This window comes from Bos grunniens, chromosome X (genome assembly GCF_055505025.1).
Source record: "Bos grunniens cultivar Pamir isolate PY7600 chromosome X, Bosgru_T2T1.0, whole genome shotgun sequence".
Classification (NCBI taxonomy): Eukaryota; Metazoa; Chordata; class Mammalia; order Artiodactyla; family Bovidae; genus Bos; species Bos grunniens.
The window spans coordinates 65,299,065-65,315,800 of NC_141194.1; the positions used below are offsets into that span (position 1 = coordinate 65,299,065).

The 16,736-nt window shown below is 39.1% G+C and overlaps 1 protein-coding gene across 6 annotated transcripts in view; it reads right to left on the minus strand.

The window, feature by feature from the left end:
• The window catches only part of PHKA1 (phosphorylase kinase regulatory subunit alpha 1), a 172,316-nt gene extending 159,432 nt beyond the window's left edge, over positions 1-12,884 (minus strand). For all 6 annotated transcript variants that reach the window (XM_086388926.1, XM_086388925.1, XM_086388924.1 and 3 more), the window contains exons 1-4: positions 12,528-12,884; positions 11,334-11,492; positions 4,435-4,482; positions 1,490-1,658 (exon numbers count right to left, since the gene is read on the minus strand). In XM_086388926.1, coding sequence (XP_086245052.1) covers positions 1,490-1,658; positions 4,435-4,482; positions 11,334-11,492; positions 12,528-12,605 — 454 coding nt within the window. In that variant the 5' untranslated portion in view covers positions 12,606-12,884. The remainder of the gene's footprint in view (positions 1-1,489; positions 1,659-4,434; positions 4,483-11,333; positions 11,493-12,527) is intronic.
• Between the last annotated feature and the right edge of the window lie 3,852 nt (positions 12,885-16,736).

The following is a 16,736-nucleotide window of genomic DNA, read 5'->3' on the forward strand; positions in this document are numbered from 1 at the left end:
CTATCGTCATTGTTATTCCCTTCCCTTTTTTGGATTGTGAATTTCTACTTATTTCAACTTATTCCTCAAAGACTTGCTTGATAAAATATCTACCTTATGCCAAGTACTTATCAAAATCAGCTCATGGTGTTGAAAATCAAATGTTAAGTCAGGAATCAACAAACTTTTGTTGAATGAATGGTCTCTTATAAACCTCTTTAGTATATTTCTGCTTCCCTTTGAGGCTCAAAATGAAAAACCACAAGGGATATTTAGACACTGCTTTGTAGAAAAACACTCCAGAGTTGATATTAGAAGAATATTAGATATGGAATTATAGTTACCATTCTACTTAAATAAATTAAATAAAATCTACCTAAGTGAAAAGTGACAGTGTTAGTCACTCGGTTGTGTCCAGCTCTTTGCAACACCATGGACTCTAGCCCACCAGGCTCCTCTTTCCATGGGATTTTCCATGCAAGAATACTGGAGTGGGTAGTTATTCCCTTCTCCAGGGGATCTTCCTGACCCAGGCATCGAAACCGGGTCGCCTGCATTGATGGCAAATTCTTTACCGTCTGAGCCACTCAAACCTACCTAAAAGATACATTTATTCAGGGAGAAATTTCCCCTCCAAAAGAAAGGAGTATGTGAGTAGACATAATTTTAAGAAAAGGTTATTCAACCTCTGGGATGTGTGTTGTTCTAGAGGGGAAAAAAAAGGGAGGCTTTATCACCAAGTATTTATTTCTGCAAGAAAAGAGAAAAGTATTCTGGGGTAATTCCCACCCTGAATGCCCTTAGTATGAAGGAGCTCTGTAATCAGATAGAAAGATAAAGAAACTGAAATGTCAAAGATGTGGTATTGTGAGAAGTACATGCATTTACTCAGGAAGATCTTGTAAAGTCCTATTTAATTTATAAACTGAATGTAATCAGATTCTTAGTCCTCCCTAATTTAAGAGAAATAAAAGGAAATTATGTTGGTTGTTATAATTTTCTTTTCTAGTAAAACATCTAAAATGATTAAAAAAGCCATCTGAACAGGGTGTGTTATTCAATAATAGAAAACATTGAATTCTGATTCCAAAGTTAATTCTCTTAATATAAATTAGATGCCTACAGACAGATGCCTTGTACATAATCCATTCATAAAGAGTAGTACAAAGTAGGTGATGTTAATACTAATAAGCAATAAACCTTAGTCCTTCTTTCCCATTTTATAATATCTGGGGATTAATAAAAGACATAAAAATACCTGTCTAAAGAAAATCCCAGATTTCCTGGTTCTCAATTAAAAATATATATTAATGAGTAGTCCATACTTGTGCTAACTATACTTTAGAGAGTTTCTCTGTATAAAATTTACAAAATATTATATTTCCAATGTGTATCTTTGAGCAGTGTAAACATCCATGTTGTTTTCTGGACAACACCTTTGGAGAAGCCACATGTGCCAGGGCAAGTGCTCCACACTCAGTGATTCCCGTATTTCTGTCCTTGTACTGACCTGAGGCAGTCATTTGTGCTAAGAAGAGCAGGTACACAGAGGTAGCATCCAACTGCAGGTGTCCCCACTGATCATCACCCACTACAGTGGCACAGGTTTTGGTGTTGTACTTGGCATGGAGGCTATCCTTGGTACTCTGACTATACTTGAAGGATTCTACTTTATCCACCTGAAGAAAACAGAAACAGTAAAAAGAAGGGTATGAAGGAAAATCAACCCATATGCCATACTTCAATAGTACTCTGACATACATCACTCCATTTGGCCTTCAGGCAACTGTGAATATTTAAAATGCATTGTTACCCCTTTTCCCCTGCTGTCATTATTTTTCAATTTAAACAATTTAATTAGAAAATAATATCCATCGAACTCAGCTATTTCCTATTCATCACCTCTCTTTCACTCTTCAGATGGTTGTTTTGCTGTTTTGTAGATAAAAACTGAGATGCAGAGAGATTGAGTGAGAACAGCTTAGTAAGAGATAATTGAGTTGTAAAAAAGATACATTTGTTCCTGAAACAGAGGTAGACATTTTGAGGGAAAGTAGAACCAAGAAGATATATTTTGAAGGAGTAATAAAAGGAGCTGGGGAGAGACTCATGGAATGACAAAGAAAAAACATGAAAGAAAGCTGGAACCAAGGTCAGAAAAGAGACATTGTGCAAGGGACAAATGAAAGACTTATTACCTGAAATTTCTATTTGATTACGTGTGCATCTGATATATGATAGTAACTATCATATCTTTAAATATAGTCCAAGAAATTAGTGACTTTAAACCTATTTGGTAAGGTGGAAAATACAAATATCTAAAATGCAAAAAAATTAAAAAGTAGCAAAGAATGAAAAAAATCATGGGTGTGAAACAATCCAGTAGAGAGATCACTGATCAAGTTCAGAAGTCTGGACTTGATTTCTTTTTACTTTAGACTTTTTGGTGCCTCAGGATGGTCATTTTATTAATCTGGGCCTCAATTTCTCCTTCTAATAAAATGTATTCTTAGGTCAAGAAAATCAGTTCAGAGTCAATGAGTATAACACGTGTAAAGAACTCCTAGGATAAAAATAAAATACTTTCTTTTAGTGAGACACTTTTGAATGGGAAAAATATCATAAGCAAACCCAAAAGATAAACCAGACACTGCTAAAAATATTTGCAGTGCATGTGACAAAGGATTAATATCCATCATGGAGAGGCACTCCTCAAATAGGCAAGATAGAGACAGCCTGAAAGAGAAAGAGGCAAAGGACCTAAAAGGCAATTAATAGAAGACAAAATACGAATTTTCAACCCCCACATGAAAGGATGTTCAACTTGACTCAAGATCAGGAAAATGCAAATTAATTCTAGAAGATATAAATTCTTGGCCCCTTATCTCCAATTCTAAAATCTAAAACATTTCCAAAATGTTTTTTCCCCCTAAGTTTTGTATCAAAATTCATTTGGTGGCAACATCTGATTCAAACTAACATGGGACTATTTGAAGTTTTTATTTATTCCACTTATTGTGAAAAATGCATGTTTTCCTATAGAGAGTCTAATGTTTCTGACTATAGAGTGATATTTGGATTTTCTGAGGGCATAACATAATATATGGTATATATGCTGTTCCGTTCAGTCACTCAGTCATGTCCGACTCTTTGCGACCCCATGAATTGCAGCACGCAAGGCCTCCTTGTCCATCACCAACTCCCGGAGTTCACCCAAACTCACGTCCATCGAGTCGGTGATACCATCCAGCCATCTCATCCTCTGTCGTCCCCTTCTCCTCCTGCCCCCAATCACTCCCAGCATCAGAGTCTTTTCCAATGAGTCAACTCTTCCCATGAGGTGGCCAAAGTACTGGAGTTTCAGCTTCAGCATCATTCCTTGCAAAGAACACTCAGGACTGATCTCCTTTAGGATGGACAGGTTGGATCTCCTTGCAGTCCAAGGGACTCTCAAGAGTCTTCTCCAACACCACAGTTTAAAAGTATCAATTCTTTGGCACTCAGCTTTCTTCACAGTCCAACTCTCACATCCATACATGACCACAGGAAAAACCATAGCCTTGACTAGACGGACCTTTGTTGGCAAAGTAATGTCTCCGCTTTTGAATATGCTATCTAGGTGGGTCATAACTTTCCTTCTAAGGAGTAAGCGTCTTTTAATTTCATGGCTGAAGTCACCATCTGCAGTGATTTTGGAGCCCAGAAAAATAAAGTCTGACACTGTTTCCACTGTTTCCCCATCTATTTCCCATGAAGTGATGGGAACAGTTGCCATGATCTTCGTTTTCTGAATGTTGAGCTTTAAACCAACTTTTTCACTCTTCTCTTTCATTTTCATCAAGAGGCTTTTTAGTTCCTCTTTACTTTCTGCCATAAGGGTGGTGTCATCTGCATATCTGAGGTCATTGATATTTCTCTTGGCAATCTTGATTCCAGCTTGTGCTTTGTCCAGCCTGACATTTTGCATGATGTACTCTGCATATAAGTTAAATAAGCAGGGTGACAATATACAGCCTTGACGTACTCCTTTTCCTATTTGGAACCAGTCTGTCGTTCCATGTCCAGTACTACCTTTTAAAATCTGAAAAATTCTGAATTGTGAAATTTATTTGGTCTCAAGGGTTTCAGAGGAGTTTAGAGACCTGCATCACTTTTTACTCAATATACATAATTGCATGTACAGTACTGATGAAATATATAAAAGAAATCATTTGTAGAGGAGGGGGAAAAGACTGGAAGACAATACTTCAGTGGTAACTGGATGGTGAAATCATGGGTGACATTTCCCTCCTCAATTATACAGATTTTCTAAAATTAGTATGTACTATTTGTGAAATTGAAAAAAAATAAACCGTATATACGTGTGTGTGTGTGTGTGTGTGTGTGTGTGTGTGTGTGTATATATATAAATTATCATGTGCTTTTATTGGAGAGGGTGCATTAACAATGACATACCTGTCTAATCATGCAGTGCAGCAGTCCCCTCATCAGCTTCACTACACTCTGCAGAAATAAATGGAAACAAGCTGTTATAAACATCCCTAGATGCAGGAACACTTACTCAGCAACTGCAGTTGGTACATGACCTTTTGAGAACAAGTAACCTTATCCTGGGTTCCTATTTACATGGCATTTACTTTATAGGTACACAGAAGAGCAGATTGCAGCTAAAAGTGGAACTGAAACCTGCAGTTGGTGACTCCTTCAAGTTAAAAAAAATACAAGCTCCAACAGGTTTGTGTAAAACTAAGTCAACTATCCTATTAGAGGACATTCCACCTGGAAAAAAATGGGCAAGTTAGCTCAAAAATCATAACGCTATGAGGATATTTAAAACATATCCTATGTCCTAGAAAAGCCAACATCATCACTTTTATTTTTTTTTCTAAACTAGCCAAGACTTATCCTCAAGAGCCCATAGAAATATTATCTGGACATTTCTCTTAAAGAATAAATAAACTTCAGAATAATTGTAAACGAGAATTGTTAGTGCAACTCAACCCTCTTGCCCTGAAAAAAAGCCCAAACTTAAGTCTCAAGTCATCACTATTCTCTTACTAGGGCTTGACAATTTCTAAAGTGGTTAGTGTTCTAATCATAACACTCCAAAATTCTGATTACCAATTATATACTATGGTAGTTGGTATAATATAGTAATAATTGTATTTATTTATAATATAGTATAGTAATAATGTATGATACTAGTTATACTATACTAGTTAGCATAATAAATATAGTAATCATATAATAAGTTTATTTAATTATAGTATAGTAACAATATACTTGTTATACTACATGACACCAGAAGGGTCCATCAACACTGGCATGGATAGGCAGTATGTTTTGGAAGAATACAGCGTCACAGAGCTTCTCCATTTCTCTAAGCTTTCTGTTCCCCAGTCCAGAAGAAATACAAGCAGGTTACTCCAAGGAATGTTGTCTCAGAGGTGGCTTCAGGACACCTCTGAAAACTAACCTAATACTTAGGAGCTGCACTATTCTGCTATTCCTTCAAAATATTCAAATGGGACTACAAGCTGTAGGCATGAAAAAGATAAGAACCTATTAAGTTATGTTTCAATTCTTTCTTAAATCTTTTACTGAGGGTAAAATAAAGTGTTTTCTTGGGAGAGTTCCTTTCCTTAAGTAATTTCTGTCTACCAATGGTCCAAGGGAAGAAATAAAGAGAATGATAGAGAGAACAAATAGGCAGTGTGTGATCTTGTCACCCTTTAAAGCATGAAGCATTTGTTACAAAGTAGTGAAACAATGCAACCTCTACCAGAAAATCTCTATTACTTCGATCCTAATGGAAGAGATTATCCTTTATTATACTGTTTTAGACAGTATTAAACACAGCCTGCTTACTCTGTGGGGTGACTTTGATTCTGAATTCTCTTCTACAGGTCACTAACATACTCACAGATTTTTTATCCCATTCTTTCAACTCTCTTTACTATGCAATCCTGCTACTACCACAAATATTTTCTTTAATTTAAATAAGTCTGGGGAATTATAGATGCAGTGGAGGAGTCCTGATTGCCATCCACTTTTGTCCTCCTGGAATGGCCACTCTCAGCCATTTTTTTCAAATTCCAAGTCAGGATAAAATTAATAAGAAGCATGGAATGGTTAAGAATGAAGAGAAGTATCTATATTTTGTATTCCCCTAAACTGCCCATTCCCTGATTCAGGTGCACTAGCTGGCATTAATTATACATGTTTATACGTACACCAGGGCTTCTAACCAGACCAAATGACATCGTCTAATTTATCTTTTTTGAGGATATGGATCTATGTGCTTGTGAACTGACTGATATAAATACAATCAGATACACATGAGCCTCTATCAGGCTTTGTAAAACATAAAGAAAACGGAGACAGGATAGATATACTTTTTAAAAATACGAAACTACAAAAAGAAAAACTGTAAACTACAAATATAGTCTACATGACAATTCTGGCTTATCCTTAAAAATCCAACTCCTCTATGAATCCTTTCTTGCCTTGTTCAAGGGAAATTAGACTTTCCAGCTGTGTGTTCCTGCAGAACTTTGTACTTATCTCCTATATACAGTACCTACATTATCTGTCCTAATGTGCTGTAACTATGTTTATACATCTCCCCACCTCCAATTAGGCTATGAACTTCTTAAGAAAAAGAGGCAGACAGATTCAGAAATAAACTTTTAAATTAATGGATTACGCAGACTATACTTTTAAAAATACATATTTCATGTGTGCAAGTAACTCTCAAATGGCTCACCAAGAAAAAAAGCTGTGCACCTGTATGTGCATGTTTATGGAGGGGATGCAAGTATGACAACACGTTAAAAACTAGTGAATCTTAAAGAGTACATACAAATATGTTTATTTTACAATTTCTAATATTTTCTGTAAATTTATAAGTTAAAAAGTTGAGATTTAAATATAAACATTTTGTTCCATTTAATTTTTATATCTATTGCAGGGCTTGGCACATAACAATTACACAAGGTTTGTTGAATGAAAAACTGAACATGTTGAATGGCATTGACCATAAGTGATTTAGAAGTTCCAAGAAAACAGTCCTGAGAAAGAAGTGATCACTGTAAAATTGAGAAGTCTGTGAATAGAAGAACCACAGAAAATGTAGGATTGACATCAGGCTTCACAGGTGAAGAAACAGCTCATAAAATAATCTGGAGATGGAAATGTCTATGGCTTCCCTGAAGGAGGGAGGAAAAATTCAAAAGGACTGAATCTGAAGTCATAAGACCCAGGTAGTATTCATGGTACCACCAAATGCCAACTTCATCTCCCTATGTCAGTCCCTTCCCCTGTAAATTAGGGAAAATGATACTTAACTCACAGGATGTTATGGGAATAAAATACTAGTAATTATGGGAAAGCATGGCTTCCTTGGTGGCTCAGATGGTGAAGAGTCTGCCCACAATGCAGGAAAACTGGATTCAATCCCTGGGTTGAAAAGAGCTACTGGAGAAGGGAATGGCTACCCACTCCAGAATTCATGCCTGGAAAACTCCATGGACAGAGGAGCCTGGCAGGCTAAAGTCCATGGGATAGCAAAGAGTCATACATGACTGAGCGACTAACACACACACACACACACACACACACAGTACAATGAAGTTTTTACACATATGTCAGACATTTTCAGCAAGGGACTGGTAGAGGGGTAATGAAGATACCAACCTGGCTGGAACTGGGGGTAGAATGCAGGGGACCAGCATGATATAATATTGAAAAAGCAGCCTAGGACCAAACCCTAAAGACTCTTGACTATCAATCCAAAACATTTGGATTTTACTTGTAGGGAAATGAGAGCTACAGAAAGATTGCTGAGAATGAAAATAGACAATTTATATGTTGTTTTCACAAAAGTGTTAAGTGATCAAGGTTTAAACTAAGGCTGAGGCAGCAGGGAATAGAAAGGAGGGGATGGAGTCAAGAAAAATGTAAGAATTAACAGACTTTGATCTTCATGTATCAAAAGGCAAAAGAGACAAATCAAAAATCACCATAAGGGAAGCCCTTTTCAAACACTATAGAACACTGTGCTGTGCTTAGTCGGCTCAGTGTCCGTCATGTCCAACTCTTTGCGACCCCACAGACTGTAGCCCGCCAGGCTCCTCTGTCCATGGGAATTCTCCAGGTAAGAATACTGGAGTGGGTTGCCATGTCCTCCTCCAGGGAATCTTCCCAACCCAGGGATCGAACCCAGGTCTCCCACACTACAGGTGGATTCTTTACTGTCTGAGCCACCAGGTAAGCCCAAGAATTCTGGACTGGGTAGTCTATCCCTTCTCCAGGGGAACTTCCCAACCCAGGAATCAAACCAGCACTAGTCCAGGAAATTCTAGAAAGACTGTAAATATATATCCCTGTCTTAGATTCAAAATGCACATCAGTATATTAAAGGCTTGGAGAAATTACAGAGTAAAGAAGCCTGTTGTTTAACATAGCTCCAAACTTAGTCAATCTAGTGTTCCATGGAACACACTATGGAAATGTTCGAAGTAAGGTTGTCCAGGTGACTGGTTGAATGAGGACACCAATAAGAAAAAAAGGACACTTGGTGAGTTTTTGTTGTTTAGTAGTCTATTTTGTTTGTTTTTAGTAGGGAAGCTGAGGTATCAGACCTGCTGATTTTGAGAAACCATGATATATTCAGGTGCAACTGACCAGAAGACAAAATGAAAATCTGGTATTGAAACTGAAGTGAGGTTAAAGTTAAAGATGAAGCTTTGGAAGTCATTCTCATAAAGGCAACAGTTAAAGCCATGAGACAAAAATGAGAGAATACACAAAGAGAATAAAACTGAGGAAGAAGTTTTTCAGCTGGGGGCAGCCAAAGAGCTAACTCTATTTGTGTGCCTATTTATTTTTATGGGTGTGAATTTATATCTGTGTGATTAAGAGAAACAGCATTTGTAAAAACATATATGTACATACTTCTATTCTCAATCTAGGATGGATAGTCACCTAAGTTCTTGTCCCCTTTTCATCCAGAATTTTCCTTAGTTCTTTGACATTATTTCTCAGAGAGAAACCTAGGTAAGAGTTAGAAGGGTAGAAATGATTAACAATCAGTGGTTTGGGAAAATCCCCACAGTAATGGAAAGTTGACAGTAGATGTGAATTTAATCTATGAATTTACTATATTTGATTTCACTTATGCTCATTTATTAGCCACAGATCAGTGATTATCCCTGGCTGCACTTTAGAATTAACAAGGCAGTTTTTTCTCTAATAGTGATTCCCCTGGGGCTAGAGATTTATCTAAGTTGTTCTAGGGTGAGGTCCAGTAAGGGTATTTCTTAAAAGTTTCTCAAGTCATTCCAATCCACAGCCAGAGTTTAAAACCATTCATGTGTAGTTGGGGAAAATCTAGCTCATGGCCTGCTTTTGTAAATAGAACTTTTTGGAACATAATCATGCTTATTCATTTATGTATTGCCTCTGGTTGCTTTTGCAGAGTAGTGGAAGAGCTGAGTAGTTGGGTTGAGACTACACATGAGCCACAATGCCAAAAATATTTACTATCTGGCCTCTACAGAGATGGTTTTTCTGATCCCCAGTCTAAATGAACTGAGTCAGGTTTGAGGAAAAAAATTAATGAGACTTAATAATACAATCTGTTTTAATTCATAATAAAAGTTTGTAGAGATTTTAGAATTCTCAGAGAAATGTTTCTTTTGAAAAGATGTTTCCTATTGCTATAATGTTTTTTAGTTATTCCAAGGTTATCATTGTGGTGGTATAGAAAATATTTTTGTGCTGTGTGAAAAACTGCTTAACAGAACATTAAAATTTTAGAATGAACAATGTCTTGTTCATTTTTCCCTCTTCCTCTGTTAAATATTTTCTTCCTGGGACACATGAGGAAAAATGTCAGCTTTGTAGAATGACTGTTCAGACACAGATTTCTTCCAACAGTATTGAAAAAGAAATCTGTCAAATCATACTGGGTATAACATCTTAGTTATTGTTCCACTAATATAAAATTCTAGCAAAACATAACAAACAAAATACTGAGATCGAAATAGCAAAACAGAGTAGGACATAGGATGGGGGAGGGCAGTAGCATTACAGATTTTTTTTAACACTCCATATTTTCCAAATTCTCACAATGGTTATGTATGTCTTCTATAAGTCACAGAAATATTGATCTGTACTTCCTGGGTTAGAGAAAAAACTCCAAGAGCTTTTTTCAGTGGACCAAAGTACCTCTCAATTATGGCTTGAGGGAATAAGAGGTACTTGCTATTGTAGAGGACTACACAGTGACTCTTTCCTACTGCCAAGGACTAGAACCCCACAATATGTTAGTATCCTTAAAAACAACCAAATCTCAATATTCTGATTTACAGATGAAGACCAGAGTTCAGATTGCCTAACTTTAGGGAGACCTCTTGAGAAAATGGCTGATGTGGAGAGAATCTTTTCCCCTAATGGAAAAGAATTCACATATACCTTACAACTGACAGCAGAGTATCTTAACATTGAGAGTCCCATGTAGTCCAGAATATTATTTTCTTGGTCATTCAAGAGGACACAGCATCCTGTTTCTAAATATTAATAGTTCTATAGAGGATTTTTTTTTTTACTCTGGGAAAGGCCTTAAAAGTTGGCTTAAAAGTATCTGCTGAATCTGACCTTTTTTTACCCCAAAGGGTTGGGGTGGATATGGGGGTGAGGACACACAACAGACTCTGAAACAGTAGCTTAAGGTATAAAAATCAACAAAGTCTTTACTTGTGTCTAGTTGGGAAAGTCTGCTAATTTATATCAGTTACCCTCATATGGTGGTGGTGGTGGTGGTGGTGGCTAAGTTGTGTCCGACTCTTGCAACCCCATGAACTATAGCCTGCCAGGCTCCTCTGTCCATGGGATTCTCTAAGCAAGAATACTGGAGTGGGTTGCCATTTCCTTCTCCATACCTTCATATAAATACCATCTACCTTTTTCAGAAAAGGAAGTAAAATAGTAGATACCTGCCTCCAAATATTCCTCTCAATGACAATAAATATGCTGGAGATTACAAAATACATTTACTTGGAAAGAGGATTACAAATTTTAGCAAAGATCTGAGGATAGGATTTGCCACTGTGACAGAACAGACTGCCCTCTCTCCCTGAATCAGCAAGTTTCATGTTTCCACTGCAAAAAAAAAAAAAAAAAAAAAAAAAAAATCAGTACAATACAGGAAAGCTTTATGGAGTGTAATTTCAGCAAGGTGAAGAAGGAGGGAGAAAAGCAAAACACGTCTCTAAGTTCCTGTGGACTACAATTACTTCTGTCTCTGCCACTCCTGCCCCACAGTTCCAGAGTTTTGTATTTTTATTGAGTACCTGTTCCAGTTCATAGGCTTTTGCCTTATCCTCATCTCGGTCTGCATTCTTCCGATAGGCCAGGCCCAAACCCCACACAGCCAAGATGCTGTACACATTATCCCGGACCCAGGCATCTTTCTGGTCATAGCTGGCTGGAAGTAAGCCAGTCACTGGGTTCTGTAAGGGCAAGAAAAAGGGGACAGGCAGGTAACCATAGGGTGTTAATATGAGGAAACAGAGTGTATCAAATGGGTACTGAGGGACTTTGGTTTTTCTTCTATGTCCCCACTCCTGAGTTTTATAATCTCTTCTGACCAAGTGCAAACAAATGCTATCTTGAATAAGGGGAAAGATCTGGCTGAAGCCTTACCAGTCTGAAATGTGGGAATTCTTAAAAGAAAGGAGATGTTTTAACTTTCCAGTTAGAAAGAATGAACTTATCAATGAAAAAGCAGCATTAAAAGAGTAGAAAAACTATAATGAAGTACACCGGTACTTCAGATCTTCACAACAGTCTGCTGCTGCTGCTAAGTCGCTTCAGTCGTGTCCGACTCTGTGCGACCCCGAAGACGGTAGCCCACCAGGCTACCTCGTCCCTGAGATTCTCCAGGCAAGAACACTGGAGCGGGTCGCCATTTCCTTCTCCAGTGCATGAAAGTGAAAAGGGAAAGTGAAGTCGCTCAGTCGTGTCCAACTCTTAGCGACCCCATGGACTGCAGCCTACCAGACTCCTCCGTCCATGGGATTTTCCAGGCAAGAACACTGGAGTGGGTTGCCATTGGCTTCTGCTTCACAACAGTCTAAAGATGGCTAAAAGTTCCTCTACTTCTTTTTTCTTCGGCGGAGGGGAAGGAGAGGGCTCCCAGGCCTGGGGCCCGGTCGGGGTCTGTATCCATAAACAAGCTTCAAAGCATCATACAACTCTGACCCCTGGAACCTAGCTGTGATATGGGGGACGCGGGGGCACGGGGAGGGGAGCTTAGAAGCTCTAACTCAGGACTCCTGGCTAATGGTCCCTGATTCGGGTTCTGTTCTGGTCCCAACACCTCCAAACTTCAGGGTCCTTTACGGCCTCCCCAGCTAGGGGGCGGGAGAACCTGCAAAATACACACACACACACACACACACACACACACGGGTTCACCCAGGGTCTCCATTCAGGTTATCACACTGCACATCCTCGGTGATCACAGGCGACACCCATTCACTTACCTGATGGCACAGGATGGTCTGATGCACCAGCCTAGCATAGCCGTCTAGCCGGACCCCGGAGTTACTCCGACTCCTCATCGCGCTGGGTTTCCAATCCCCTCAGAGGACTGGCCAGAGTGCCACAGGGGCCCACGATCTTCCAAGAAAGGAGGTGCCAACGCAGCTCCGCCCTCAGTGTGGGAAGCCCGAGTGCCAGGCCACTGCGGCCTCCAGGGGGCCACCACTCCTCCGCGCCCGTGCGTGCCTCCTGCACTGTAGCGCCCAGCCGAAGTGCCTCTGGCGCCGCTCGCCGCCTCCCTTAAGCGGGTCTGGCCTCCGCGGGTGGCTCCTGCATCCTCCGCTCCACTCAGCGAGACTGAAGGCCGCAGCGGCCCAGAGCTTCGGGTCACCGGCCGCGGCTCCGCCTCCACCTTTCGCGAGACGCAAGCGGGAGGCGGGGCTGGCGCCGCAGGATCCCAGCAGCTGCGCGCGACACCCGGACTCGCCCCGCCCCCCGGCGACCCTGTCCGCCCCGCAGCGGAGAATGTGTCACCGTAGGCAATGTGCTATCATGAGTTTATTTTCGAAACACCTCAGATGGCTATTTCAGTTGTCCACACTTGCTGCGCACACAGGATGTCAGGGAAGCTGTTTTTCTGCCCGCCTAGCTTTCGAAACCCACGGTAACTTCAAACCTGAAAGGAAAGAACGATCGTTTGCGTTCAAGGTCTAAAGAATTGGAATTTCCGGGTCTTTATTATATTTTATCCCTTTGACTCAAAGCTCAGATTAAACTCCTTACTCCGATCCAAACCCAAAAAGAAACAACTCCCAAAGGTACTTTATTCCCCAGAAAGAGGCGAATCGGCGCGCTGGGGAAGGAAGAGGGCAGTAGTGTGCTTTGAGGAAACGAGTGCCCCAGGAGGGAATTGGCCCAAGAGGAGCCGGAGGAGATTGTATAATGGCTTTGGAAGGCTCCCTCGTGCGAACGTAGGTCACAAGGCGGAGGCAACAAAGACTCAGCCTGAAAATAAAGGCAGAAAGGGAAGCTAGAAAAGAAACCTGTAGGTAATGCAGATCACTGGCCGCAGGGTAATCGGTCCGCACCCCGCTCGGGGTCCGGCCCCAGGACTTTTGCTCCCGTTGTTTACTGACCAACCTCCATATCTTGATCTCTGACTCAGACCCTGCAAGTCTTTAAAGTCAAGGCTTAAGTACCACCTGCTCTTTGAATCGCGGGCTAAGAGAATTAGACCGACTGACCTTTCAGGTCCAACTCTGAAAATGTGACTCTAACCTTCCCTAGCCACCTCACCTAGGCCACAGTGATTTTGCATTTTCGTTTATCTTTTTTTAAATTTAATTTTTATTTTATACTGGAACATAGTCTTTCCTAGTAAGCTCCCTCCGACCTTCACCCATGCCCAAATTAGCATAAAATCAGGCACCTAGGAGGTGACTAGCAAATATTTGGTAATGATGATGAAGAAGGAGGGAGGAAATGTTCAGGAACTCAGGTCTGGAACTTTCAGGTTCAACGCCAATCAGTGATATAGTTAGTCGCAGTGATAGAATTCTCAAGCAAATAGTTTCCATTGCATTCACAGGCTAATCAAACCCTCCCGTGACTGGAAAATAACAGCTACTTCATAGCTCAGGTACACGTGGGAAGAAAAAGTCTTTCCAGGGAGAGCTACTTCATTTTGGAAAAAAGAATACTGCCCTGGTCTGGTCCTAACTCCCTGACATCTTACTCTTGGTCTGTCGCTTATCTCCTTGAAGCTACTGCCCTCTGTTTTTCTTCACCTCATCATCCTTTAAAAATATTTTTAAAATATTGAAGTAATATATGTTCACTAAAGAAAATTTGGAAAGTATAGAAAAGTAAAGCAAATCACCCACAATTCCTTCACACAACCACCTGTTAATATTTAGCTTATTTTTTCTAGTCTTTTTATTCTTACTGCATAGACCACCCTCCCCACCAAGTTTTGCAGAAGTATAAATAAATTAGAAAAGCCAAAGGTAGTGTGTGACCAAGAAAGGTAACTGTCTGGTTACCAAGATGCCTTATTGAATGGCATTTACCTTGGTGCTTTCCAGGGTGGGCCTTTCCGTCTGGGAAACTTGATCTCCTCAGTGTCCCTGAACAGGTCAGACTCAGGAGGCTGATCATGCCGATTACCTCATGAGAGACTGATGTGTTAAAATTGGGATCCTAACTGTTAATAGAACAGTGACAGTGCATATTAGCCTGACCACCACATTCCCTCCCTTTCATAATGTATAAGCTTCACTCCTTACAAGTGCTATTTTGTGTTATACAATAACCCTATGAAGTAAATATTATGAGTAACCTGGTTTTAGAGATGGAGAAACTAAGGCATATGAAGATTAATAATTAACAAGTCTGGTCTATGTTGGCTTCGCTGACTCTCCCTTTTCTGTGCTTCCATGGTTCACTGACATATTCTTCCAATCAATTTATAGTCAAGTCTTGCTTATCTGGAAGCCATGTTTCTTGAAGGTGATTTTTTCCATTTGATTCACTGTACATTAAAAATATCATTTATATACTTAATTTCATTAGTATATAATGGTACCATGTGGGATCTAGCTCCCTGACCAGGGATCAAACCCAGTCCCTCTGTACTGAGAGTGCAGAGTCTTAGCCACTGGACCACCAGGGAAATTCCTATAGTTTAACTTTTGAAAAACATTTATTTTCAAGTTCCTGGGAATATTTTATTGTTGCTTCCTTATATTACCTGAAAGTTTTAATCATACTAATTTTAAAAAATCCAAACTTTTTTCAACTTCACATTTTATAAATGTTTTCCATTTTATGTTAATTGTCTACATTAATCTTCGCTCTGGTAGATGTTCCAGTTTGCTTAGTTATTCTCTTATTATTAATAATAAACCTTTTGTTATTAAATTTCTTGAACAAAGTAGTTCACACACTGCCTTCTTTCTATTGTTTCCCATTCACTCTCTTTAAATTTTTTTAAAAAATATAAACACAGTCTTTATGAAAAAATTTAAATATTACAGATAAGGTTCCCATGTCTATAACCCATAATCACAGTCCTCTTTATCTCCCTCCTCAAAGGTAACCACTGTTATGGGTTTGGTTTGTATCATTTCAGATTTTTCCCTATGGATTTACACACACACACACACACACACACACACACACAGCAATGCATATAAAATATTGTTTTCAGTGTATTCTTTTCATACAGTATAGTATTGTACATACTGTTGTGCAGAATACCTTATTCATCCAAAGTTATGTCATGAAGATCTAGTTATGTTATTACATAGAGCTCTACTTCATATACCGCAGTTTATGTAGGCCTTCCTCTGTTGATGAACATTCAGTTTTCTTCCAGGTTAGAGTTCTTGAAAACAATACTTCAGTGAACATACATATATGTCTTCTTGTGAATGCATTCAGGTGTTTTGGAAATAGACATTTAAAATTTTGATATAACCAAAAAGCCATTTAAATGATCTGCATCCACCAGTAGTATACGAAAGCCTCCATTTCCCCCATCCTTACCAATGTAAGATATTATTAAATTTTTATTTTGGGCAGTCAGATAGATGTAAAATGGTATCTTACCTTAGGTCCAATTTACCTGGATAGCAATGTCCTTGAACATCTTTTTATGCTTATTTAATTTATGTGATATTATGTTTATTTATTTCATCTGGATAATAACTATTCATATACTTGGCCATTTCTCTATTTGTACTGTTTTGTAAAAAATTGCATATTCTGTATTTTAACTTAAAAAAAGAAATCCAAAAGAGATAAGGCACATGTATTCCCATAAGTGGTATTCTGTTAACATTATTTATGGTATCTTTTTATTCATATAGCTTTTAGTTTTAATGAAGTCAAATTTATGAGTCTTCCTTTTTGTCTTATTTTAGAAAGCCTATATAATAAGTTGAATGTTGGCCCAACAAAAGATATGTTTACCCAGAACTTGTGAATGAAACCTTATTTGGATAAAGGGCCTTTGCAGATGTATTTAACGATCTGGAGATGAGATCATGCTCAATTTTCCTACTGAGCAGTAATCCAATGACATGTGTCCTTCTAAGAAAAGAAGACACATAGGGAGGAGAAGGCCTTGTGAAGACAGAGGCAGAGATGGAAATGATGCGTTTACAAACCAAGGATTACCAAGGATTTCTAGTGACCGCAAGAAGCCAGGA